Source organism: Bufo bufo, chromosome 4 (genome assembly GCF_905171765.1).
Source record: "Bufo bufo chromosome 4, aBufBuf1.1, whole genome shotgun sequence".
NCBI classification, from domain to species: Eukaryota; Metazoa; Chordata; class Amphibia; order Anura; family Bufonidae; genus Bufo; species Bufo bufo.
The window spans coordinates 523,684,297-523,710,701 of NC_053392.1; the positions used below are offsets into that span (position 1 = coordinate 523,684,297).

The window sequence follows — 26,405 nt, forward strand, 5'->3', positions numbered from 1 at the left end:
GACAGAAAACGGTTGCACTCATGGATGGAGAATGGTCAGGAAAATATGCCAGAGTGTCCAATTTTTGCACAGTTGTGGAATGTAACCTACTTTCAAATGTACTGCTGCAGATATAGTTTCTTCCCTATATTTCTGACAAGGAGAGCAGTAATATAATAGTAGTCCACACAATCATCGGTCGCAGAGTTATAAAACTATCATCTGTACAGAATCTCTGGTGTATTCCTATGAGATGCAGCTTCACATTGCTGTCACCTACCGACAGGGAGAACCCCATTAGAAGCAGGAGGCCAGACTAAAGCTGCATCACATAGGAACACACTGGGAGTCTGCAGTGTAAGTTAGGGGACAGCAGTTCAGAGTCATGTACTGCCCTTAGACAGAACTCAGGGGAGAGCAAATGTTGTGTGATGAGACTCTGCGACCTCCGTATCTGGCAAAGCAGAGGCATGATGGGAAATGTAGGCTTCATTAGAGGAACCATATCAGAGGGGAAAGAAAGAACCAAGATGGAAGACAACCCATGAATGACACCAACTAAAACAGGTGTACACAAGGCACATACGCAAGAGTTTCTTCCTAATTGTCTATGCCCGGCTATAGCAAAAAATGCTGAAGTGCTTGTTTAAAGAGGGTCTAACACATAGCAATTTTGTGTCATAATAAATCTCAGGTTATAGTATAAACTCTTGGGAGTGTTCAATGACATTTTATGTCTTTTTAGTACAATTTTCAGGAAATAATAAATAAATGATTTATTCTGAGGACTGAGCGTGGGTGGGTTGCCTCATGAATATTTATACCAAGGTTACTAAGAACCACATACAAAATCCAGGGTGGTGCAGGGGAAATGTAGAGTTGGCAATCCAGACGAGTGGTCATCGATGTAATATATGAACGGGCAGAGCCTTTAAAAAAGGTGAGAGGAGTTCTCATTCTAGCTTGAAGAGGGGGATCCTGAAGAAGGACATACGGAAAGGTGTTGCATAAGTGTGACAACCCCTTTAAACTAGCTATAAAAATTATTTATAGCAATAGGAAAAAAAAAAAAAATGGTTCTCTCCCTCAACAAATGTTTAGAAGAAAATTGAGTTGTCATCTTTCATGTTGCTTCAAGAAATGTTTACTGAGCTCCGAGGAAAAATAATCCACAAAAGTATCTCTAACCATAATGCTGATGGGGGGTATTCTGCTAATTATGTGCACATATAGTTCTGTGAACTCTGAATAGCTTCCAAAAAAGAAGAAAGGAGAAGGTCAATTCATCAGCAGATGGTTAACAAGCAGGTATTGTGCACTTCCTCTTATCAGCTCCTCCTTCACACTGTTCTGTTAATAATATACTTGTACCAAGAAGTACAGCGGAACTCACAGGCAGAAATCACTCTCTTTTATCTTGTCAAGAGCCTTCACAACGGCCATTCTGGTGAAGATGGACTGCAGAAAGAAGAACAACCATTAGACCAATTCTATGGAGAGACGACACAGAGCTGAATATACATAGGATGGGACAATACATGAGGCAGTCATTCATTTTTGCTTTGAGATTTTTTCATTATAATAAAGGAAATGGCTCACCACCGAAAACTTTTTCATATGGCAGCGATGCTGTAAACTGGCTACTGAAATGAACTCATGTAATACATGGTTAGTCCAAGTCTGCAAGAGTGACAGTGGCTCTCCACTCTTCCCAAACCCTTCTCTATGATGTCCAAATGGACGGGAAACAAGGGTTGTCCCATCATATTTAATGAACGGAGCTGAACAAATGTTTAGTTTAACGCAGGACAGTGATGCTGGCAGCCATGTGTCACTTCAAAACCAAAGGGAAAGGGAAATTCATATGGTGCCTTCTCTTAAAGGACACCTGTCAGCAGGATCAACTCTCTTGGATTGGGAAGGGGTAAGCCTGCTGATTAAAATGATACCTGTCTTGTGAAAAACAGTTGTAGCATTCCTGTGAAAAACAGACTTTTACTCTTTTTGTAAATGATGCTTTAGTGCAGCAAGGGGAGTGGCCTGCACCTCAGCTTTCCAGTGATGACCACGCCCCTTGTGTGCTAAAGCCGTCAACTGCATAGAAAATAAAAGGCTCTCTCTGGAATGTCACAACCGATTTTCACAAGAAAGGTATTATTTTAATCATCAGGATCAGCACTACCAGTATGCCTGGTTTAGGGTCCATTCACACGTCCATAGTGCATTGCGGATCCGCAATACACCCGGCTGGCACCCCTATAAAAAAAAGCCTATTCTTGTCCACAATTGCGGACAAGAATAGGACATGCTCTATTTTTTTCCGGATCCGCGAACCGAAAGATCGGCGGCGTGCTTCGGAAATGCGTCCACAGAGAATGAATGGGTCCGCACCTGTTCCGCACAATTGCGGAAGTCTGAATGGAGCCTTAATAGGGATGACCCTGCTTACAGGTACTTCTTTAGAATGTGTGCCTCCTTGTGTTTTTATATTTGTGTATGGACTGTCTCTTATAGACCTAAATGTGTGATCTATGTTCCCTCCCAAATAACTATGGGAAATATGGTGGGTGCAAATACAGCTAAGTAAAAATAAAAGAAACCTCATATGTGCACACTGAACAAGGCCTTAATTTAACGTGAAAGGAGTCAAACGTTGAACCCGAGGTTCCCCACAAATGTTGGCCACCACAGCTCCAGTATATTGCATCACTCAAAAGTTACTTTTATGATTGGCTAAGGATTTGTCTTAAACAAAATACTAATCACCAGTTATCAGAATTATAATATCCAAACCACATTTTAGCTGTAAATATATTTTCTTTCACATAACTCACAGGTAAAAAAGTCATAAAAACTTATTTTTAGAAAATGAAACCAAAGTAAGAAAAAAAATCCCAAACCCGTCACATTGAATGTACTCTCCTATCTGAGGGAAGAGCTGAACAGATACATATATACTGTAGTTTTTGGGGAAAAGGCTGAGTGGAACTATAATCTATTTTTTCTTGTATTTTATCTATAAATCTAAAATATTTATTATTTTTTTTAAACAAGAAATACAAAAAGCTGAAGATAAGAATATGCCAACATTACAGGATACACAATCCAATATGTCAATCAGCACACAGCACAAATGTGTATAAAGTATATGCCCATATGTTAGCACATTAAAGGGGTTGTCCGAGTTATTTTTTTATTCTTTCTATGTTTCTAACTAGGCAAATGTAACAGCTTTCCAATTAATTCAGGTTTATCTCCAGTGGCTGGTTTCTCAGATTTCAGTGAGGGTCACATGACCTGTGATGTCAGCTTCTCTCCCTGCTCTGATAATGTTGGTGCACAAACCTAAGAGATCTGTACACGAGATGTCACTGTGCTGGCCACGCCCCCCTGCACTGTCGGCTGCGGCTTATTGCTCTTTCCCAGGATTTTTAACCCCTTCAGCTGCACAGACTCAGGGCTGAAGTGTTTACTGTGTAGCTGCAGGCAGTGAGGAGACAAATGCTGGGCACAGGAGCTGAAAGAGATGTTCTGCAGAGCATTGCACAACAGGTAGGGGGAAGATCCTGTGTGTATTAGCAGTATCATCGTACAGCTAGGACTTGTAGTTCTACACATACAACATGCTGCAGAGTCTCTCAGCAGGCAGACATGTCACTCAGGGCAGCTCTTGTATTCACTCCATTAGCAGTGTCATTATACAGCTGGGACTTGTAGTTCTACACATACATGCTGCAGAGTCTCCCATCAGGCAGACATGTCACTCAGGGCAGGACTTGTATTCACTCCATTAGCAGTGTCATTATACAGCTGGGACTTGTAGTTCTACACATACATGCTGCAGAGTCTCTCAGCAGGCAGACAGGTCACTCAGGGCAGCTCTTGTATTCACTCCATTAGCAGTGTCATTATACAGCTGGGACTTGTAGTTCTACACATACATGCTGCAGAGTCTCTCAGCAGGCAGACAGGTCACTCAGGGCAGCTCTTGTATCCACTCCCTTAGAAGTGTCATTGTACAGCTGGGACTTGTAGTTCTACACATACAACAAGCTGCAGAGTCTCCCAGCAGGCAGACATGTCACTCAGGGCAGCACTTGTATCCACTCACTTAGCAGTGCAGGGGGAGGGGCAGAGATTGTTTTTATTGCAAGTAAACAAAAGGGCAGAAGAGAACCAGGGAAATTAGGAAATAGATATTTTTTTGCCTAAAACTTACTTAGCTTAATTGTATATTGCTGACCATCAGATTCACAGTGCTATATATATTTTTTCTATAACTCGGACAACCCCTTTAAGGTGTAAGTAAAGGATTTTGAAAAACCATGACCTTATGTAATCTACGGTATAGAATGGCCCTGAAAATGTATCAGGATGCAGCCCAATATCTTACAAGGCCCTATTACTGCTTTATGTTGCTAGAAACTGACTATGCAAAGACATGGTGATATGAAGGGTGATTGGAATAGGGGGGAAAGCAAAAGATAAGATTAGGCTTTTTGTTTCAGAGTGCCCAGGATAACCGATAGTGAAGTAAGTTGAGAGGTACTTGTTATCTGTCTCCCACAGAAATGGTGGAAAATGTTTAAGATCTGCTATCAGAAAGTCTGAATGTGAGGACAGCCCCACCAAATATCTAACATAGTGCCCCTTTCTGTATAGCACCGCCAACACAATTCAGGCACTTATGGGAGCATACGGTTAATGTGCGTAAGCCAATAATGGACAAAATCTAGGTCTTCTCTTTCACATAAGATGCCATGTAAATACCATGCATACAAACACGAGTTTTCAAGACTGTCACTGTGTTCAAAAGTGCCTTTGTGCTCCAATTCCCATTTCTGGAAATACAGCTTAGCATTAAAAGCGGATACGTAAAAGTATGTGAAGAGCTTAGCATCAGTGACGAGAGAATAAAGAGATTGTCAACATGAGTAACGGATTGGAATGTTAGCCATGGTAGGTTTGCATCAAGCCTCTGAACCTGAAGGGAATAAAGGTAGGGTCATTTTCCATATAAAGACCTGACAAATGTACCTAATCTGTCACCAGGTGTATGCTGGCTAATCTGAGGACAGCATAAACTAGAGACAGAAACCCTGGTCCCATCGATTCGTCACTAACTGATTTATCGAGGATTTCACTCTACAAAAGTAGTATTTACCAGATTTACTCTAATTTACTCCAAAAACTGGGGAAGATTATAGTTCAGTGCTAGCCCCTGGGTGGCATAGATTTAAGTTTCTGGAGGGTGGAAGGCCAGAGATGTACATAATCTACCTATTAATAGGCAATCAAATATATAAAGCTGAGTGTATGTATGGCCGCTAAAGAAACCCACAGTCACATTTACAATCACAAAATTTGGCACACAGGTGTCCGGAAAGATTTTAGACCAGGTCTCAGCTCTCTAGCACGTACCGTTCCCGAGATATTCCCCAAAAATGCATTAGCCAATAGAAGCCTGCAGGTCTCATTTCCCAACTGCCATACACACAGTCACATGACCCTTATCAGCCAATAGAAGCTCGCAGGCCCTTAGTCCCCACATACACACAGTTTTACACCAGTTTTCCATAACAACCCAGCTATTTTTCTTCACTGCTGTAAAGGGGCAGGGCCCTGTGGATGACACGGTTAAGGGAGCAGAGTTCTGTGGAGGTCACAGTTAAGGGGACGGTCCGCTATGGAGGTCACTGTTAAGGGGCAGATTGCTGTAGAGGCCACATTTAAGGGTGTGCAGTGTTGTGGAAATCAATCTGTTAAGGGGGATGAGGTACTGTGGAGGGTCACTATTAAAGGGGCGGGCCGCTGTGCAGATCAGTGTTAAAGGGGCGGGTTATTGTGGAAATCACTGTTAATGAGACTGGGTACTGTGGAGGTCAGAAATAAAGGGCCGGCCGCTGTGGAGGTCACTGTTAAAGGGTCGGGCGCTGTGTAGGTTACTGTTGGGGACTGTGGAGGTCTCTATTAAAGGGGCAGCTGCTGTGGAGGTCACTGTTACGAGGGCAGGTTATTGTGGAAATCACTGTTAAGGAGACTGGGTACTGTGGAGGTCACTAATAAAGGGGTTCCCACTGTCAAGGTCACTGTTAAAGGGAAGGGCGCTGTGCACATTACTGTTAAGGGGGCAGGCTGCTGTGGAGGTCACTGTTAAAGGGACGGGCACTGTAGAAGTCGCTGTTAAAGGGAGGAGGGGACTGTGGGGGCCACTATTAAAAGGGCAGCGGGGTACTGTGAGGTAACAGTTAAGGGAGCAGGGTACAGTGGAGGTCACTGTTAAGGGAGCGGGGTACTGTGGCAGTCACTGTTAAAGGGGCAGTCGCTGTGGAGATCTCTGTTGAGGGGGCCGGGAATGGTGGAGGTCACAGTTAAGGGGACTGTGGTGCGACCTATGGTGCTGTAGAGGTCACTGTTAAAGGAGCGGGCCCCTGTGGAGGTCACTATTAAGTGGGCGGGGTACTATAGATGTCACTGTTATGGGGGATACTGTCTATATCCTTTAAAGGGAATCTGTCACCTATTTTGAGCATATAAAACCGTTAACATAGCAATGTGCAATAAAGTACCTTCATTCCAGCAAGGGTCTTCTTTCTTTTATTCAACTTTTCATTTAGATGAAAAAGCAATTTTTCTGATATGCTAATTAAGCCTCAAGGTGCCCAGAGGGGCGTTATTATTCTCCTCTAGTGCCCAGTAACGCCCCCCTGCAGTGCCCAGCCCGCCTTTCTTCCAAGCCCAGCACGCCTCTTAAAAAAATACATTTACTCCCACATCCTTGCCGAACGGCGCCGCCCCCTCCACTACATCATGTAATTTATTCACCCCACCATCCTTGCGTCCTCCTTTCTTGGATTCCGAAATCCCACGCAGCCACAGTATCGCTGACTGCCTGCGCCTGTACGATACTCGTGGGTCCTGAGGCAACAGCGCTCTGATTACGTCACTGGGCTCGGCGCATGCCCAATGACACTATTGAGGCTGTTGTCGTCAGGAGCCAGAGTATCGTACAGGCGCAGGCAGTCAGCGATACTGCGGGTTTCTGTCACCTGAAAAAGGGTATTAAGCTGGCTGACATTAGCGATGTGCTAACGTCAGCTGAACATAACTATAATAGTGCCATCTCACTGCCTGCCGCCGTTATTGAGAAAAACTAACTTTTATAATATGCTAATTAGCATCTCCGACCTCTGGCCACGCCCTGCTACACTAGATTGACAGGGCCAGGCAGCCTTCACCTCCTCCTGCCAGCCCTGTGTGCTGGGGAGATTTCACACCGTTCAGTATTCAGCGCAGGCCGCAGGCGCAGTGAGGAAGCTGGCAGCCCGCGAGCGCCCTTCACTCACTGCGCCGTGTACTAAACTAAACTAAACGGATTTACACTGCAGACAGGCCGGAGGTAGGAGACCAACGCTGCCTGGCCCTGTCAATCTAGTGTAGCAGGGCGTGGCCAGAGGTGGGAAAACGGAGCCTCTAGGAGCAGGGAAAACGGAGCCTTCAGGGGCAGGGGCAACCCCCCCCCCAACCCCCCCCCCCCCCCTCCCCCGGCCCTAGAGGCTAATTAGAATATTATAAAAGTTTGTTTTCTCAATAATGGTGGCAGGGAGTGAGATGCCAACAATATAGTTATGTTCAGCTGACATTAGCACATAATACCAATTTTTCAGGTGACAGAAACCCTTTGAGGAGACTGTGTACTATGGAGGCCACTTTTAAAGGGGCAACTGCTGTGAAGGTCACTGTTAAGGCAGCAGGGTACTGTGGAGGTCACTGTTAAGGCAGCAGGGTACTGTGGGGTCACTGTTAAGGCAGCAGGGTACTGTGGGGTCACTGTTAAGGCAGCAGGGTACTGTAGAGGTCACTGTTAAGGCAGCAGGGTACTGTGGGGTCACTGTTAAGGCAGCAGGGTACTGTAGAGGTCACTGTTAAAGGGAGTCTTTCACCTAATCTGAGCGTTTTAGACCGCTCAGATCAGGTTAGAGACTCTGACCCTCATTACAATGTTACCTTTGTTTCCTGGGTCCCTCGTCCAGATATTGAAAAGAAAAAAAAAAAAAACTTTTTAAATGAGCTTCTGAAGGTGCCCAGGGTCGGTGTTACTGGGAGATGTTTTTCAGCCCTTCCGTCCTATTATTACCTCCTCCTCTGCCTCCAGCCAGCGGACGTCACGAGCGGCAAGAGAAGAAGTCAGGCTGGGAACTGGCCCGCACCTGCGCACTGCTCTGCCCATTATGGACAGCTTTTCATATTGCGCATGCGCCGGCCAACTAAAGACAGCCGACCCTGGGCACCTTCAGAAGCCCATTTGCATAAGTTTAAAAAGTGTTTTTTTCAATATCTGGACGAGGGACACATAAAACAAAGGTAACATTGTAATGAGGGTCAAAGAGTCTATAACCTGATCTGAGCGCTCGAAAACGCTCAGATTAGGTGAAAGACTCCCTTTAAGGGACTGGGGTACTGTGGCAATCACTGTTAATGAGGGGGGTGCTGTGGAGGTCTCTGTAAAGGGGGCAGGAAACGGTGGAGGTCACAGCTAAGGGGACGGTATGTTATGGAGGTCAGTGTTAAGGGGCGGGGTGCTGTAGGTCACTGTTAAGGGGTGTGCCCCTGTGAAGGTCACTGTCAAGGGGTGGGGTGCTGTGGAACTCACTGTTAAAGAGACGGGCTGCTGTGAATGTCAAAGTTAAGGGGGTGGGCTGCTGTGGAGGTCCCATTTTAGGGAGGCAGGGAACTTTGCGGGGGGGGGGGGGGGTGTCAGTGTTAAGGGGTGGGGGCTGTGGAGTTCACTGTTAAGGCGGCGGGGTGCTGTAGAGGTCAATCTTATGGGAGATACTGTTGATATCTTTTAACGACACACACAAAAATTAAATGAAATAGATGAAGCCGGATCCTTCTGCTAGTTCTTAATAAATTATGAGCATTTCACTCCAGCGCACAGAGGATCTACACTGGCGCAGGAAACACCAGTCTTAAAGGATAACGGTCATATTTTTTTATTTTTTTTTGCTAAAGTGTAGGGCAAGTGATAGGTAACAGTTTTGCAATAGACTTTATTTTGCCAAAACGTTTATTTTTGGTCGAAAACTGGGGCTGAAATGGCCCTTAGCAGCACTCTTCAAAAGAGTGTTGCTAAGGGCCATCCGTCCATTAGAAAAGACGGGCTGTGCAGACGCTGTGCTTCTGACTCGTGCTTCCCTGGGAGACAGAAGGCTGGGCACAGGAGTCTTAGGAGTTAAAATTACATTTATATTCCCCCTTTCTATGCAATCTAATGCTCCGTTACATTCACTGACCTGCGATCCCTGTGATAGTAATTCATGTAGCAGCCGCCGGAAGTAGAAGCACTGTGCGCAGTGAGCCGGTGGCTGATTCATGAATTATTATCACAGGGATCGCAGGTCAGTGAATGTTACGGAGCATTAGATTGCATAGAAAGGGGGAATATGGAGAGCAATACATTCAGGATGCATCAGGATGTCTTCAGTTCAGTCGTTTTGACTGTTCAGGACGGAGATAATACCGCAGCATGCTACGGTTTTAACTCTGGCCAAAAATCCGGAACACTTGCCGGAATGCCGGATCTGGCATTTTTTTTTTACATAGGAATGTATTAGTGCCGTATCCGGCATTAAAAAGACCGGAATGCCGTATTCGTGAAAAAAATAAATGCCGGATCCGTTTTTCCGGATGACACCGGAAAGACGGATCCGACATTTCAATGCATTTGTAAGACGGATCAGGATCCTGATCAGTCTTACAAATGCCATCAGTACCCTAAGAAGGAACCCAGTAACTCAACAGAATACAGTAGTCGGTGCATCCTACAGGGAGTGTTAATAAAGGACATTTAGGCTGGGTTCACACCGGAGCGTTGTGAAAGGAGCGCTCTGTATGCGCGATTGTACGGGCGTTTACAATCGCGCATACAGAGACAAGCAAACACACATTGTCGCGCGTTCCCGAAAGTCTATGTACGGGAACGCGCGACAAACGCCCGAAAAACCGCTCATGTACTTGTTTGAGCGTCGGGCGTTTTACAGCGCTGTAAAACGCTCAGGTGTGAACTGAGCCTTATTGCCATGAACCAAAACTCTCATCTAAACAGATTTTTTTCTTAAACCTGTGAATAGTGCACATGCAAAACAGCTCATAGACTGCGATATCTATACAAATACTGCAGCGTGTGTCAACTAAACAGATAAAGAGAGGAACAAATGACTGCAGTTGCAAAAAGGGAAACAGAAGTAAAATTTCAGATGTCACCCTGTGCCCTTACTGCCACCTGCTGTAGGGAACTGATTAAAATATGGCTATTTTAAGTCAAACTTGTTGTGCACTCCTTGCAAAGGATGTGTAGAACATTCCGCCAATACAAACCACTTATGCAAAGTCTATTATACAAAACTTTGTCGTCAAAGCAAACGCAAATATTCTCTAGGGTCTAAGACAGGCAATAAAACCTGCAGGTTCAAGTGTGCAGCTCCCCGCTCTGAAAACCAACTCAATGGGTTGGTCCAAAAAGAAGTCAGACCCCTTAAAACTTTCATTGACAATTTCTCAAAGTTACTGTAAAGCCAATCCATATGAGCAAAGATGGTATGTCAGAAATATGCAAAAACTGCTACATTAGAGAAGGTTTTCTCTCTGAACCAGCATTTTCTTCCCAACGATGATGAACACTACTCCGCCAACACTGCGATCCTCATGCTGGATGAAAACTTATCACACTGTTGACACCATGGGCCAACGTAACACAAGTGCCCCCTTAAAAAGATTGTCCATCTTTTAGTCAACTGGAGCCATGCTGCATTACTCCAGCATGACCACTACACGGTGGACAGAGGAGCCTTCTGCTTCCTGCTCTGTCCACTGCTGCAAACAGCTGATATGTTGAGATGCCGGGTGTTGGACCCCCACCAATCTGATCGTGATGAACTATAAAAGGTAGATAGGTTATTTATATCTAAAAGATGGAAAAATGGTTATCCCATGACTAATGTAAGGAGATCATATAGTACATGACAATCCCATTCCAACAAAGCTAGAACCAGCCCTGTAAATCACATGGATCCAGAGATCTCCCCATTCATTGCTCTGCTAGATTTATATCAAGCTGACAGCTCAGGGGGAGTGTCTTTCCTGCTGCAGGGCAAGGGGGGCGTGTCCATGGTCTGCCTATCACAGCTCAGGAGGCAGTTGAAGGATGAAACTGAGCATGTGCGGCCATTTCAGTGAGCAGGTCAAAGAAATAGGAAAAAAAAAACAGGTGGCGCTATACAGACAAATTTTATTGAATAACTCAGTGACTATGCTAAATTTTTAATACAAACAATTGGACGGCACTGCGCTCTCTTAGGTCCGGGTGCGCGGTCAATAGGTCGGATCCCTCTAGAAATATATTAGAAAGACCAGCACTCAGTTTTCCTTAGCTGAGCAGAAATTTCTTTATTCGTCACCCATGTGACGCGCGTTTCGGCATCAGATTTGCCTTTATCAAATAACAGGTGATGATGTTGTATGGAGCTATCATCACCTGTTATTTGATAAAGGCAAATCTTATGCCGAAACGCGCGTCACATGGGTGACGAATAAAGAAATTTCTGCTCAGCTAAGAAAAACGGAGTGCTGGTCTTTCTAATATATATGCTAAATTTTTAGTCACATGCAAATACAAAAGTATTCAGATCCAGGTGCTGGTTTAAAAAAACTGTACAATATTTTTCATGGGACAGCCACTTTAAAGGGACACTGACAGGCCCAATAAGCATATTTAGGTATATATATATGACAGTACAGGTCTTATCAAGTGTATTAGAATCATCTAAGTATCCCCCTTGTCCACCTTATAAATACAGTAAACTGAAGTTTTATAACCTGGTTGAATCGTCTTCATTCTGCCCAAAGGGCGGCGTTTCATCTGCACTTGCGCCCAGCCAGCTGCCCCCAACTGCCGTTTTGAAGCGCCGCCCAGCTTATCAATATTCACTTCGCTGGGCGGCTACTACTGTCCCCGACGCAAGATCCGGCGCATGCCCAATACAATCCTCTGGGCATCGGCCTCCGGCTCATCTTCAGCGCATGCGCCCGGCACCCTCACTGGCCGGGATCACATTGCGCCTGCGCACAGTCTGCATCTCAGAGGCCGATGCAGCCTCTGCTTTATGCGCATGCGCCGGGCACTGTTCAGACGAGGCCGATGCCCATAGGATTGTATTGGGCATGCGCCGGATCTTTTGAAGTCGGGGACAGTAGTAGCCGCCCAGCGAAGTGAATATTGATGAGCTGGGCGGCGCTTTAAAACGGCAGTTGTAGCGAGGCTGGCTGGGCGCAAGTGGAGATGAAACGCCGCCCCTTGGGCAGATTGGAGACGAGACAGGCAGGTTATAAAACTTCAGTTTACTGTATTTATAAGGTGGACAGGGGGATACTTAGATGATTCTAATACACTTTATAAGACCTGTACTGTGATATATATATACCTAAATATGCTTATTGGGCATGTCAGTGTCCCTTTAAATTACATTTGTTGAAGTTGTCTATGTTGGGGATGTTAAACAACCATTGCTCTCAATTTAAAGAGGTTTGCTCCTCTCACATTGGTGGCATATCCTAGCAATATGCTGCCAATGTCAGATTTAAAAAAACTTGGCCCCCAAAATGAATGAGGACGCACTGTGCAAGTGCAGCCACCCTCCATTCACTTCTATTGGAGTGCCAAAAATAGACAAACACCAGCTCAGCTATTTCCTGGACTCCCATAGAGGTTAAAGGAGAAGTGGCCGCTCTTCCATTCACTTCTATGGAAGATCCAGAAAACAGCCGAGTGCACTTGCTCGGCTCCTTTCAGAAGTCCTTTAGAAGTGAATGGAGAGCATGCCACACATGCGCGGTGTGCTCCCCTTCACTTTCAGGGTCTGGTTCTAGAGATAGGTGCTTAGAATACTAAAACTTGCTTACCAAAGGCATGTTTCTATTGATCCACGGTACACTAAAAGTTCCTCAAAGTTAAATGTGAAACAAAATCTCATGATTAAATTTTGACTGATGTACTGAACTTTCCAGGAACTCTCTATTTACTTTCGCTACCCTTCATACCAAGGATTTTTTTTAAATGGGTTCTCTCATGAAACGTATTAATATGCACTGAACTGAGCATTTTAAATAATTATTGTAATATACAATACAGCCAATAAAATATATATATATTTTTTTCTGTATATTACATGTTTTTCTGATAGCGCCCTCTGCAGTATACCGTTATAGGCCACTTTCTCCTGCATTCAGAGGTGGACTAAGGTGCTCAGTAGCTTCCCTGCTCCCTAAGGCTAGCTTCCCGATTGTGTTATTAAATTTTCTCTGCCAGGACAAACTGTCGGATTTCACAGTATCTGGCATAGCTGGAAACTGCAGGATCCCATTGACTATAATGGGATCCGTCTGGTTTATGGTGTTCCATGAAATTATGGTACCTGTTAAAATCTGGTATCCTCGTCACTTCCGGTAGTGACGTAGGCGCACCGGAAGCTTCAAAAGGAGGTGTGATCTTAGAGCCCGGCACCTGATTGGCTGAAAAGAAGGCGTGTTGTCGCCTGCGCACAACCAACCTGGGTACCGTAATTTTACATGCAGCGCCTGTGAGCGCGCACAGGGAGGGAACCTTTGATTTACGGGCCACCGCGCATGCGCGAACTAGATTCCCTTGTGAAGCAGACGGGAGGGTACCTTCGATTTACGGGCCACCGTAAATCAAAGGTACCCTTCCTCCCTCCCTGTACGTGTTCACAGGCGCTGCATGTAAAATGACAGTACCCAGGTTGGTTGTGCGCAGGTGCCAACACGCCTTCTTTTCAGCCCGTAAGTCATAGGTACCCTCCCTCCCTGTGCGCGTTCACAGGCGCAGCCTGTAAAATGACTGTACCCTAGCTGGTTGTGTGCAGGCGCCAACACGACTTCTTTTCAGCCCGTAAATTATAGGTACCCTCCCTCCCTGTGCGCGTTCACAGGCGCAGCATGTAAAATGACGGTACCCAGGTTGGTTGTGCGCAGGCGCCTACACGCCTTCTTTTCAGCCAATCAGGTGCCGGGCTCTAAGATCACACCTCCTTTTGAAGCTTCCGGTGCGCCTACGTCACTACCGGAAGTGACAAGGATACCAGATTTTAACAGGTACCATAATTTCACGAACACCGGCATAAGTGCCGGGTTTTGGATGGACAAAAAACGCAGATGTGAAAGCAGGCTAACTTCTCTCAGTGCTAGCGTAGTAACCTCATGGAAAATCAGGAGTACTGGCCCAGACACCTTTCATTTATTCAACCCTACTTCTAAATTCAGAAAAATACATAGCTGTATCTCTGTATAGCCAGATGAGAAGGAAATTGTGGGTGCATCTGATACCATATGTATCTCTGGGGGTATATGTGAGGGACTATTTTTTGTGTAGGTGAGGAAGCGCTTAACAAGAGCTAACTGCAATTAATACTGGTAGATGCAGGTGCTGATGAGTTTCTGTCCACCCACAGAAAGGGAAGATATGAGTTACTGTAGAGCCAATCCATATGGCACACAATCTTTATGGCTTCATTGGCACAATTCTGCGACTTTTTGAAGTGTCCCATTAGTCCTACATGTCCAATTATGGCACCCATGTTGTAGAACCATTGGTAAAGCAAGACATCTCTAAAAATAGTGTTGCGCTTATAGCACCCAGCTACCCAAGTGACCGTATTACTATGACTTTTTGGTTCCTATAGAATAGACCAACGATGCTATCCCTAGCTTTCTTTCTTCTTGTAGTTATAGGACATGAGTATCAGTGTGGAGATACATTTATCTCCATTGAACGAGTCAATTGCCTTTAGTGGCTCTCACTTCGAGCCACATAAATTCTAAGGCATGTAGCATTTCTGTTTATGAAATTACAGTTAGCCCTGATGTATCTGATTGCTTATGGAGTATATACACTACTCACAAAAAGTTAGGGATATTTGGCTTTTGGGTGAAATTCATGGAAAACATAAAAAGTTCACGCTGCAGTGATATTATATCATAAAAGTAGGGGATTTAAGTAAAGGCATGCAGTGGTGATTTCCTCATCTCAAACTATTTATTGGAACAAAAGCCAAAAGTGGTGGGTACACCCCCACAAAAATGTCAGTGTCTCAGTAACTGGTCATGTGGCCTTGAGCATCAATTACTGTACAGCTTGACAACGACGTCTCATGCTGTTCACAAGTCGACATATTAACTGGTGAGCCACGGCATCCCACTCTTCTTGAAGGGCGGCCCTCAGGTCATTGAGGTTCTGGGGTACAAGGTTATGAGCCTCTACACGGAGAGTCAGCTGATCTCATAGGTTTTCAATGGGATTCAGGTCTGGAGGAAGTGCAGGCCACTCCATTTGAGGTACCCCAGTCTCCAGCAGCCGTTCCCTAATGATGCAACCTCGATGAGCTGGCGCACTGTCGTCTATGAAGGTGAAATTAGGCCTGTGTTGTTCATGCAAAGGCACAATGACTGGATTAATGATGTTATTCAAGTAGTATGGGCTTGTCACTGTACCATTCACAAAGTGTAGGGCAGTTCTGTATGGACTAGACACACCTGCCCACACTTTAATACTACCACCACCAAAGGCTAGTCTGGTGACAACAGTGGATGATACATAGCGCTCTCCTTGACGTCTCCATATTAATTGGCGGCCATCATTTCTGATCAGCATGAATCGACTTTCATCAATTAACAGCACCGAGGCCCACTGGTCCTTCGTCCAGCATAGATGCCCCATGACGCCTGTGGTCAGGTACCCTTGCAGGTCATCTAGTATGCTGATGTAAAAGGTTTTGAATGGTTTGATGTGACACTTGGGTGCCTCTCACCTCCCTTAAATGTGCCTGAAGTGGTGTAGCATTCATCATCCAGTTTTGCAGGGCATCATTCACAATAAGCGTTCATCAGTGTGTAATGTGGCCAAAGGACGTCCACTTCTATGCCTTTCTGTGACTCTTGCAGTGTCTCTGTATCTCTGTTGCAACCTGCTGATGACACTCTGTGACACTAAGCTCAGTGGCCACTACCATCTGAGAACAGCCTGCTTGAAGCCTCGCAATAGTGAGGTACTGTTGATCAATTGTTAGGTGTCGCCTTGGTCTCATGATGTCAAAATGTTAACAGCATGATGAGGAGGACTGTTTAAATACCAATTCTAGTTGAACCAGGAATTTTTGGGGAGATTCATGGATCAAACACCTGTTGTGAATTTTGCAGGTAAGCTCCTTGTTAGAGAACAGCAAGTTGTGCAAAAAGTACTTAAAAATTGAACAATTGGACGTGTGCATTCAAAAGTTTAGAGAAGATCACATTTAAGTGCATTTTAGGTTCATCCTGAAATTTCACTCGCTAGCCAATTATACCCAACTTATTGTGAGTAGTGTATATATTTTTGTATTTTTACTGAATATGAAGAACATTCAATGATCGATCAAATTCAACCACCTTCTACCCTGTTCAGGCTTCAAAACAACAAATAGGAAAAGAAACCTTCATAGAGAATCAGACAGACGCTCTAATGCCTTCTACAAAAAACACACACCTAGAAACAGCGAGTAAATAAACAAAAGCAATTTCCATCACTGCCTCCTCCTCCTATTACTTCCTCTTTCGTCACATTTTATTTAAATAATGAATTAAAACTGTATCACATTACTGACATCTCTATGCATAATTGTGTAGGTGTGATACAAATTATGATAACAATTCCAATAAATCTGACAGATTTCATACGGCTGCTATATTGAATCGTCTAAATCCCCCAACAGACCTTCCTACATTATGACAAGTCATCAACATCATGTTACCGCAGCTGCCCATCTAAACGATGACACTATGACATTTGGGGGAGGCAAAGTATAGGGACGGGCGTAAAATTCATAAGGTGAGTAAATTTAAATTGCTGTTTAATCCTATATAACATATTCTTTATTTCCAGGCTGATGTGCTATGCCAGACTTCAGGAGAGCGGGGCTAGCACAAGACGGAGCAGCGATGCATGCTCCTGCCTGTACATCGCTCAGTGCAGCCCCAGTGGAATCCGCTCGCTAGTAGAGAGCAAGTGCAGACAGGAGTTCAAATAGCACATTGCTCCTCTGCCTGTGCCCGCTCTGCCAAAGCCCGGCACAGCATGGCGCTGATGTGCTATGCCAGACTTTAGGAGAGTGGGGCTAGTATTGGTAGGAGCAGCGATGCTCAGTACAGCCTCTCTGCCTCTCCCTGCAAATCTTTGCTCTGTGAGTGGGCACAGACAAAGCATTCACATGACCACAACAATGCTGTGAAGTCTACATTTCCCATCATGTGTGTCTGCAGGGCACGCCTTTGAGCTTTGGCTGTCAGCGTGCAGAATCCAGTCCGTCAGAGTACACTAGTCTTCCTATACTGGGCATGCGCAGCATTTTAGATAGGGTGCAGCAGGGCTTAGAAAAGTTGATTTGCATAAAACTTTGTTAGAATACTGTATGGATCGAGTGCTCCGTACAGTATTAGAATGTATTGGCTCCTATGAGCCGAAGTTATTACTTCGCAAAGTCTCGCGAGACTTCGGGTAAGAACTTCAGAAATGAATTTCTACTGTTAAAAACCTTTTACTGTCTAATAATATTAGGAGAGCGCAAGTCATAGCGCAGATAGGAATGGCAGGGGATAAACATTGAGCCTTGGCATCGCTGGATACGACCAAAGCTTTCGATTCCGTAGAATGGATGTATTTATTAGCGGTGTTGCAGAGCTTTGGTTTTGGCCCTAAGTTTATCAAATGGATTGAGATACTATATCAGCACCCCAAGGCTAACATACTAGTGAACGGGACTCAATCGGATTCGTTTAGACTCCACAGAGGCACAAGGCAGGGATGTCCCTTGTCGCCATTGCTGTTTGCGGTGGCAATAGAGCATCTTGCCCTTAGGATAAGGCAGGACCACATCTTTTTGGGTGTCACCATGGGGGGTAGAGAAGATAAAGTGGGATTATATGCGGACGATCTTCTCCTCTTTATGGACAAGCCTGAGAGCGCGCTTCCTAGAGCGAATGAAATATTAGAAAAACTTTAGAAGATATTCGGGCTTGCACATAAACTGGACGAAGTCCGCAATTATGCCCCTCTGGGCCCATGCGTGGGCCTTGCAATTCTGTAATTTGCCAGTGGTTGACCACTTCAAATACTTGGGAATTGTAATTACCAGAGACCCCCATCTGTCGTACTCCAAAAATATAGAACCCTTGGAATCCCTGTTTGCTGACAAATTTAAAACGTGGAAGTCCCTTCCGTTATCAATTATGGGGAGATTAAACTTAGTCAAAATGATTCTACTGCCCAAGGGCCTATACCTCTTGGCACATGCATGCACACCTGTAACACGTGATTTTTTTGATCGCATTCATGCCTTGGGGCTACCTTTATTTGGGGGAAAGCTAGAAGGAAACTCTCCCTCAGTGTGCTACAAAGATCCAAACTACAAGGGGGTGCTGCCCTGCCCGACTTTTTCCTATACTACTTGGCCAGTCAGTTGAAATTTATATCTCCATTGGATTTGGCGGTAGACTTGCCAAATGCTGAATATTATCTTCAGGAATATTTACACATGTCCACTCTATGGCCGATATTGGAGAATACGCGACCTGTTCCCGCACGTCTTCTCCCTATACATAAACTAGCTCATCAAGTATGTGTCACAGCTGAGGATGGGGAAAACCCTCAGCCGTGCGATGTACAAAGATGATGGTCGCTGCTCGACCAGGACGACAGGATTAGGGAGCAGGTGACCTCCTAATCGCATCCCTAACCTGACCCTGACTCCTAGCTACATGAGCCAACCTTGATGGTAGGAGGGCTCATGCTCCTGAACCTAGAAGTCCCTGCTAGCCCTCAAGATGGCCCTAAACTAGGAGCTGGGTAGACAGCCCGTTACTCCTGGACACGGAGGAACAGGAGTCTAAAGTGGCCAAGCAACACAGACAGGGGAACATAAACAGACATATGGCAGTGACAGGTAAGTGAGCCTAGTACCACACTTAACTGCCACAGACACACAACCTGGAACCCAAGTGCTGCTGTCCACAAACACCAAAGACAGAGCACACCACACACATCACAGGAAACCAGATGCTGCAATAAGAAAAGACCAACAAACATCTACCAAACACCATACATGAAGTAAACACACATCTTCATAAACATAGAGAATCACAATTTATGACCACAAGGGTGGCCCTCACTGGCAGATGGAAATGTGACCAGGAGAGTTCCTCCAGCTTACAACAAGGCTGGAGTACCCCTCAGACATCATGTCTTAACTGAGGCTTTATAGCCCATGCAGCCACACCCACAATCGGACACACCCAGTGCACACACACACTAGGAAGGAGGTTAACCCTTCCAACACCAGGGAAGGGAAGACATCAACTTAAAGGGAAAGTGTCCAACACCTAAGTCACACTGTGGCTGTTGCCGCAAGCAATGACATGGGTGGCAACCGTGTCCTGGGAGTCAGCCCGAAGGCCGGGACACTGCCACCACATGTACACACTACAACCAAACGTTGCCACGGGCAACCACAGTGAGGGGAAGATGTCAGTGCACACCAAACATAAAAGACAGAGTGCACACAGACATACATACAGACACACAAACTCCAAAGGGACCGCACACATACCTGTTGTCCGCGGCAACCGCACTTGAGGCAAACTACATCAAGCCTCAAGCTGCGGTTGAAACAACAACCCAAACCGCGGGCAACTGTATGCGGCTCCCAAGGAGTCACGGCCAGAACCGTGGCCGTGACACTATGGAATGCTGCCAAAATGCAATCATATAGGGATCTCCCAGAAGCAATTCAGCTATGGGATAATCCCATGTTCGCACACTTAAAAATACTGGAGGGCTTAGCTGTATGGAAGCGTCATGGTGTACTTACTTTGTGAGATTTATATGACGGAGGGAACTTATACTCCTTTCTGCAGATGCAGGAAAAGTTCGGGGTGCCTCGCAACTTTTTCTTTAGATACCTGCAATTGAGGCATGCGCTTAAGGCCCAGTTTGGGGAGAGGGGGCAAGGCACTTCGAAATACCCTTTAATTGGCATACTAAAATCGCAAGGCCCGAGGGGCATCATCTCTGTGCTTTATACACATTTGCTCAGTAACCGTATGAAGCTGAACCCTCTCACTATAGAGAGTAAGTGGAAAATCTCAATACCGTCTGACGGCAGAGGACTGGAATGAGGCCTTAATGACCCCACTGAAAGTTTCTCCCTCAATTAACAATAGACTGATTCAGCTGTTTCTACTGCACAGAAGCTACCTTACGCCCACCAGGTTGCACAAAATGGGCAGATTATCTCATAATAGATGTCTAAAAGAGAATGCCGACTTCTTACCTCATTGTTGTCATTCGGTCTCCCCTGGTTACAGCCACCGCTCTTCTCTGGAATCCCGGTGGCCGCGCTGGCGCAAAAGACGCCTTTTCTCCCGGCTGGACGCTCGCTGTCCTGAACGCGCACGCCGCCGCTCATGCGCGATGGTGACTTCTTCCTGGCCAGAATAGTACAGAGCCGCGAACGCCGGCTCTGTACTATACTGGCCAGGAATAAGTCACCATGGCGCATGCGCGGCGGCGTGTTCAGTCCAGCGCGCGGCCCGGCCGGGAGAAGACTTTAATCAAGATGAAGCCCGCCCACAGCCAGAATCAAGGAAGTGAACAGTGCGCTGGCAACAGGTAAGTATGAAAAGGCGAAGTGGCATAACCCCTTTAATCCGAAGTCGCTTTGTTCAAAATCTGGGAATAGTACTGTAAGGAGATTCGTCTCCGTACAGTATTAGAATGTATAGGCTCCGATGAGCCGAAGTTAGTTATTCACGAAGTCGCGCGTGACTTTGTTGAATAACTTCAGCAGTTGATTTTTAAAGTGGAAAACCACTTTAAAACTTGAAACCGAACTCAGCTTCAGTTCCGACTAGTACCTCTGAACTGAAGCAGAGTTTGGTTTCAAGTTTTAGATTGGTTTTCCACTTTAAAAATCAACTACCGAAGTTATTCAATGAAGTCACGCGTGACTTCATGAATAACTAACTTTAGCTCAACGGAGCCTATACATTCTAATACTGTACGGAGACTAATCTCGATGCAGTATTATTCCCAAATTTTGAACAAAGTGACTTCGGATTAAGCATCCGAAGCCCGCTTCACTCAAGTCTAGCCCTTACCTCTAACAGCTCACAACCACTCACTTAGGCCTCATGCACACGACCGTTGTGTGCATCTGCGGCCGTTGTTCCGTTTTTTTCGTGGACCCATTGACTTTCAATGGGTCAGTGGAAAATTCGGAAAATGCACCGTTTTGCAGCCGCATCCGTGATCCGTGTTTCCTGTCCGTCAAAAAAATATGACCTGTCCTATTTTTTTGACGGACAACGGTTCACGGACCCATTCAAGTCAATAGGTGCGTGAAAAAACACGGATGCACACAAGATTGCCATCCGCGTCCGTCGGCTACTTTCACACAGACGGATCCGCTGATCCGTCTGCATAAAAGCTTTTTAGATCTGATTTTTCACTTAGTGAAAACTCAGATCCGACGATATATTCTAACACAGAGGCGTTCCCATGGTGATGGTGACGCTTCAGGTTAGAATATACTAAAAGAACTGTGTACATGACTGCCCCCTGCTGCCTGGCAGGTGCTGCCAGGCAGCAGGGGGCAGACCCTCCCCCCCCCTGTATTTAACACATTGGTGGCCAGTGCGGCCGGCCCCCCCTCCCTCCCTTGTATTTAACACATTGGTGGCCAGTGCGGCCGGCCCCCCCTGCCTCCCTTGTATTTAACACATTGGTGGCCAGTGCGGCCGGCCCACCCCCTCCCTCCCCCCCCCCCCTAATGAAAATGACCGACCCCCCATCATTGGTGGCAGCGGAGAGTTCCGATCGGAGTCCCAGTTTAATCGCTGGGGCTCCGATCGGTTACCATGGCAGCCAAGACGCTACTGCAGTCCTGGCTGCCATGGTTACTTAGCAATTTTAGAAGCATTATACTTACCTGCGAGGTCTGTGACCGGCCGGGCGCTCCTCCTACTGGTAAGTGAAAGGTCTGTGCGGCGCATTGCTTATAGCACAGACCTTTCACTTACCAGTAGGAGGAGCGCCCGGCCGGTCACAGACATCGCAGGTAAGTATAATGCTTCTAAAATTGCTAAGTAACCATGGCAGCCAGGACTGCAGTAGCCGCACTGGCCTCCAATGTGTTAAATACAAGGGAGGGGGGGCCGGCCGCACTGGCCACCAATGAGTTAAATACAGGGGAGGGAGGGGGGGCCGCACTGGCCACCAATGAGTTAAATACAGGGGGGGGGGAGGGAGGGGGGGTCTGCCCCCTGCTGCCTGGTAGCACCTGCCAGGCAGCAGGGGGCAGTCATGTACACAGTTCTTTTAGTATATTCTAACCTGAAGCGTCCCCATCACCATGGGAACGCCTCTGTGTTAGAATATACTGTCGGATCTGAGTTTCACGATCTAACTCAAATCCGATGGTATATTCTAACAGAGGCGTTCCCATGGTGATGGGGACGCTTCAAGTTAAAATATATCATCAGATTGGAGAAAACTCCGATCCGATGGTATAATAGGGACTCCTGACTTTACATTGAAAGTCAATGGGGACGGATCCGTTTGCAATTACACCATATTGTGTCAACGTCAAACGGATCCATCCCCATTGACTTGCATTGTAAGTCAGGACGGATCCGTTTGGCTCTGCACGACCAGATGGTCACCAAAACGACTTTTTTTTTCATGTCCGTGGATCCTCCAAAAATCAAGGAAGACCCACGGACGAAAAAACGGTCACGGATCACGGAACAACGGAAATCCGTTTTGCGGACTGCAAAAAAAAACGTCCGTGTGCATGAGGCCTTACCCTGTATTTTTATCGGTTTGAAAATAATTTAGCCAGAATGAGTGTTTATGTGCTGTAGATTGAGCCGTTAGAGCAGCTCCCGGACGGATTCAGTATGAAGCAGAAAGCAATAGTCTGAAGATGTAGCCTTTAAAGGGGTTCTCAGGGAACGATTTAAAATGGCCGCCATCAACCTGTCCTAGAATGTGACCAGGACTCGTTGTCTCCACTTGCAGAGATGCCTAGAGGGAGGAGGGAACGGGGACTCACTACACTTTGGCACTTGCATATACTACATGTTGCTGAGTTTTTCTGTCAGGCTGCTCAGCCATGATGGCATATCGTAGGCAGGATCGCATCATTACAATCTATTGTAGAGCAGTGTGGTGAGGCCTCACCCCCCTAAGCATCTTTGCAAGTGAAGGCAACCAGTCCTTCTTATATTCCAGGACAGGTTGCTGACAGACATTTTAAATCATTCCCGGAGAACCCCTTTAACTATACACTGCCAATACATTTAACTTGGATTATGTTTGTGGGCAAACCCCTTTAATTTTCCTCACTGCACATGTAAACCTGTACTTCCAGGGATGGGCGCACACTTACTTGTTTATTTTTGGTAGGTTTAAAACAGTCTTTGCACACCGTCGCCCTAAAAAGATAGGAAACAGTCAGTTTCAAGAAGGGCTACTGAAAGAATAAGACAAGATGAGATTCCTCAGTGAACCTGAAAATACGCCACAAACTATCTCTAAGGCCCCTTTCACACGGGCGAGTATTCCGCACGGATGCGATGCGTGAGGTGAACGCATTGCACCCGCACTGAATGCCGACCCATTCATTTCTATGGGGCTCTTCAGATGAGCGGTGATTTTCACGCATCACTTATGCGTTGCGTGAAAATCGCAGCATGCTCTATATTCTGCGTTTTTCACGCAACGCAGGCCCCCATAGAAGTGAATGGGGTTGCGTAAAAATCGCAAGCATCCGCAAGCAAGTGCGGATGCGGTGCGATTGTCACGCATGGTTGCTAGATGACAGTCTATTCACTATATTATTTCCCCTTATAACATGGTTATAAGGGAAAATAATAGCATTCTGAATACAGAATGCTTAGTAGGTGATCAATTGAGGATTAAAAAAAAAATAAAAAAAAATTAACTCACCTTCTCCTCTTGTTCGCGTAGTTCCCGGTCTCTTCTTTACTTCTTAAAAGATGAACTATCGGATAGGACCTGTGGTGACATCAGATCACATGCTCCAATCACATGGTCCATCACCACGGTGATGTACCATGTGATTGGAGCATGTGATCTGATATCACCAAAGGTCCTTTAGCCCACAGCTCATCATTAAAGAAGTAAAGAAGAGACCGGGAACTACGCGAACAAGAGGAGAAGGTGAGTTAATTTTTTATTTATTTTTTAACCCTCAATTGATCACTTACTATGCATTCTGTATTCAGAATGCTATTATTTTCCCTTATGAAAATAATACAATCTACAGAACACCGATCCCAAGCCCAAACTTCTGTGAAGAAGTTCGGGTTTGGGTACCAAACATGTGCCATTTTTCTCACGCGAGTGCAAGACGCATTACAATGTTTTGCACTCGCGCGGAAAAATCGCGGGTGTTCCCACAACGCACCCGCACATTTTCCCGCAACCCCCGTGTGAAAGGGGCCTAATCCTTTTTTCAAATTCGTTTTATAAAGCGGAGAATGCAACATAAAACTCTGCCCTTTTAGCTGAAGAGAAACTGATTAAAAGGGCATCTGTCACTAAGGAAGTCATTATCAAAGCTGGCTCAATGCCTGGCAGGCTGGCCTCTGCCAATTACATTCAGACCCCTCGTTCACCAATCCTGCCACAACTGTGAGAAAAACTCTTTATGCAAATTGCATATTAAAGGGGTTATCAAAGAGTTAGGCCTCTTTCACACAAACGTGACGGATTGGCTTCGGATGCGTTCAGTGAAACTCGCACCATTTTGCAAGCAAGTTCAGTCAGTTTTGCACGCGATTGCGTTCAGTTTTTTTCCGCGCTGGTGCAATGCGTTTTGATGCGTTTTTCACGCGCGTGATAAAAAAACTAAAGGTTTACAAACAACATCTCTTAGCAACCATCAGTGAAAAACACATTGCATCTGCACTTGCTTGCGGATGCAATGCGTTTTTCACTGAAGCCCCATTCACTTATATGGGGCCAGGGCTGCGTAAAAAATGCAGAACATAGAACATGCTGCATTTTTCACGCAACGCAGAACTGATCGTTTTTTTTTTACGCCTCATGTACACAGACCCATTAAAATGAATGGGTCAGGATCCAGTGCGGGTGCTATGCGTTCACGTCACGCATTGCACCCGCGCGGAAAACTCGCTCGTGTGAAAGGGTCCTTAGACAGACCTCCCAGAGTGGCTGACCCATGGCAGAGATCATACTTACCTGGTCACCGCCACTGGGTTCGGTGTGTAACTCTCCCAAGCTCTTCATCTCCCTGCCGCACTGAGATCAACATCGGTTGATGGGACAAGTGACCAATGTAGCCAATCACAGACAACAGCAGTGACCTGCTCCCCTTCCAGCATGACAAATGGTCACGTGATGAAAGGGGAGCAGGTCCCCGCTGCAGACTTTGATTGCTGCAGCAGTCATGTGTCCCACCCCCCCATCAACGGATGTTGATCTCAGCATGGCAGGGAGATAAAGAGCTTGGGAGAGTTACACACAAAACCCAGTGGTGGTGACCAGGTAAGTATGATCTCCTCCATGGGTCAGGTACTCTAGGAGGACTGTTTAACTCTTGGACAACCCATTTAAGTGCACAGACGGTGCACCACTCTGTGCACCCTAGCTCCTCCGTTGTCCTTTGATAGTCACTCCTCCTTCCTCTTCATTGACCGGGTCAGGAATCTGAATCTTCATCCCGCCTGTGGCTAGGAAAGGCCAGCAGAGCAGCTAGGGTGCACTGGGAAACTGGGGCCCACCTTCAGCGCACTTAAGAACTAATTTACATGAGGATTAAAAAGCGTTTTTCTCACAACTGCAGCAATGGATAGAGGAGAAAGAGAAGTATGTCATTTGCAAAGGTAGTCCTACACGGCATTGTGCCTGGTTTGATACAATACCATGTATATCACTACTGCTGAGAAGTTATTTCCCCTATGAAAAGCAGGTCAGGCATCAGTATGGACCTGGACAAAGGACGTGGCTAGGCCAGGGACAGTACTGTGGTAAAATCCTGACATCCCAGGCTTACTGTGTATATCTCATGCTGTACCAAGTATCACCCAGACTGGAGCAATCCCATTGAAGGCCATTCACTCTACCAGCCTGATGTATCTCATGTCCAGAAACATCAGGAGATCCGTATGGTAGAGAGGAACAGAAATGTAATTCTAGGGATGGAGCTGATGGTGAGATGACTACTGTAGAGAATAGAGATGGTGGTGGGACGGAGATGGAGGGACTGTATTTTTTATGG

General features: G+C 45.9%; 1 protein-coding gene across 2 annotated transcripts in view; it reads right to left on the reverse strand.

The window, feature by feature from the left end:
- The window catches only part of PUS10 (pseudouridine synthase 10), a 121,338-nt gene that overhangs the window by 36,689 nt on the left and 58,244 nt on the right, over positions 1–26,405 (reverse strand). For both annotated transcript variants that reach the window (XM_040429727.1, XM_040429728.1), the window contains exons 8-9: positions 23,529–23,574; positions 1,373–1,437 (exon numbers count right to left, since the gene is read on the reverse strand). In XM_040429727.1, the coding sequence (XP_040285661.1) occupies positions 1,373–1,437; positions 23,529–23,574 (111 nt within the window). The remainder of the gene's footprint in view (positions 1–1,372; positions 1,438–23,528; positions 23,575–26,405) is intronic.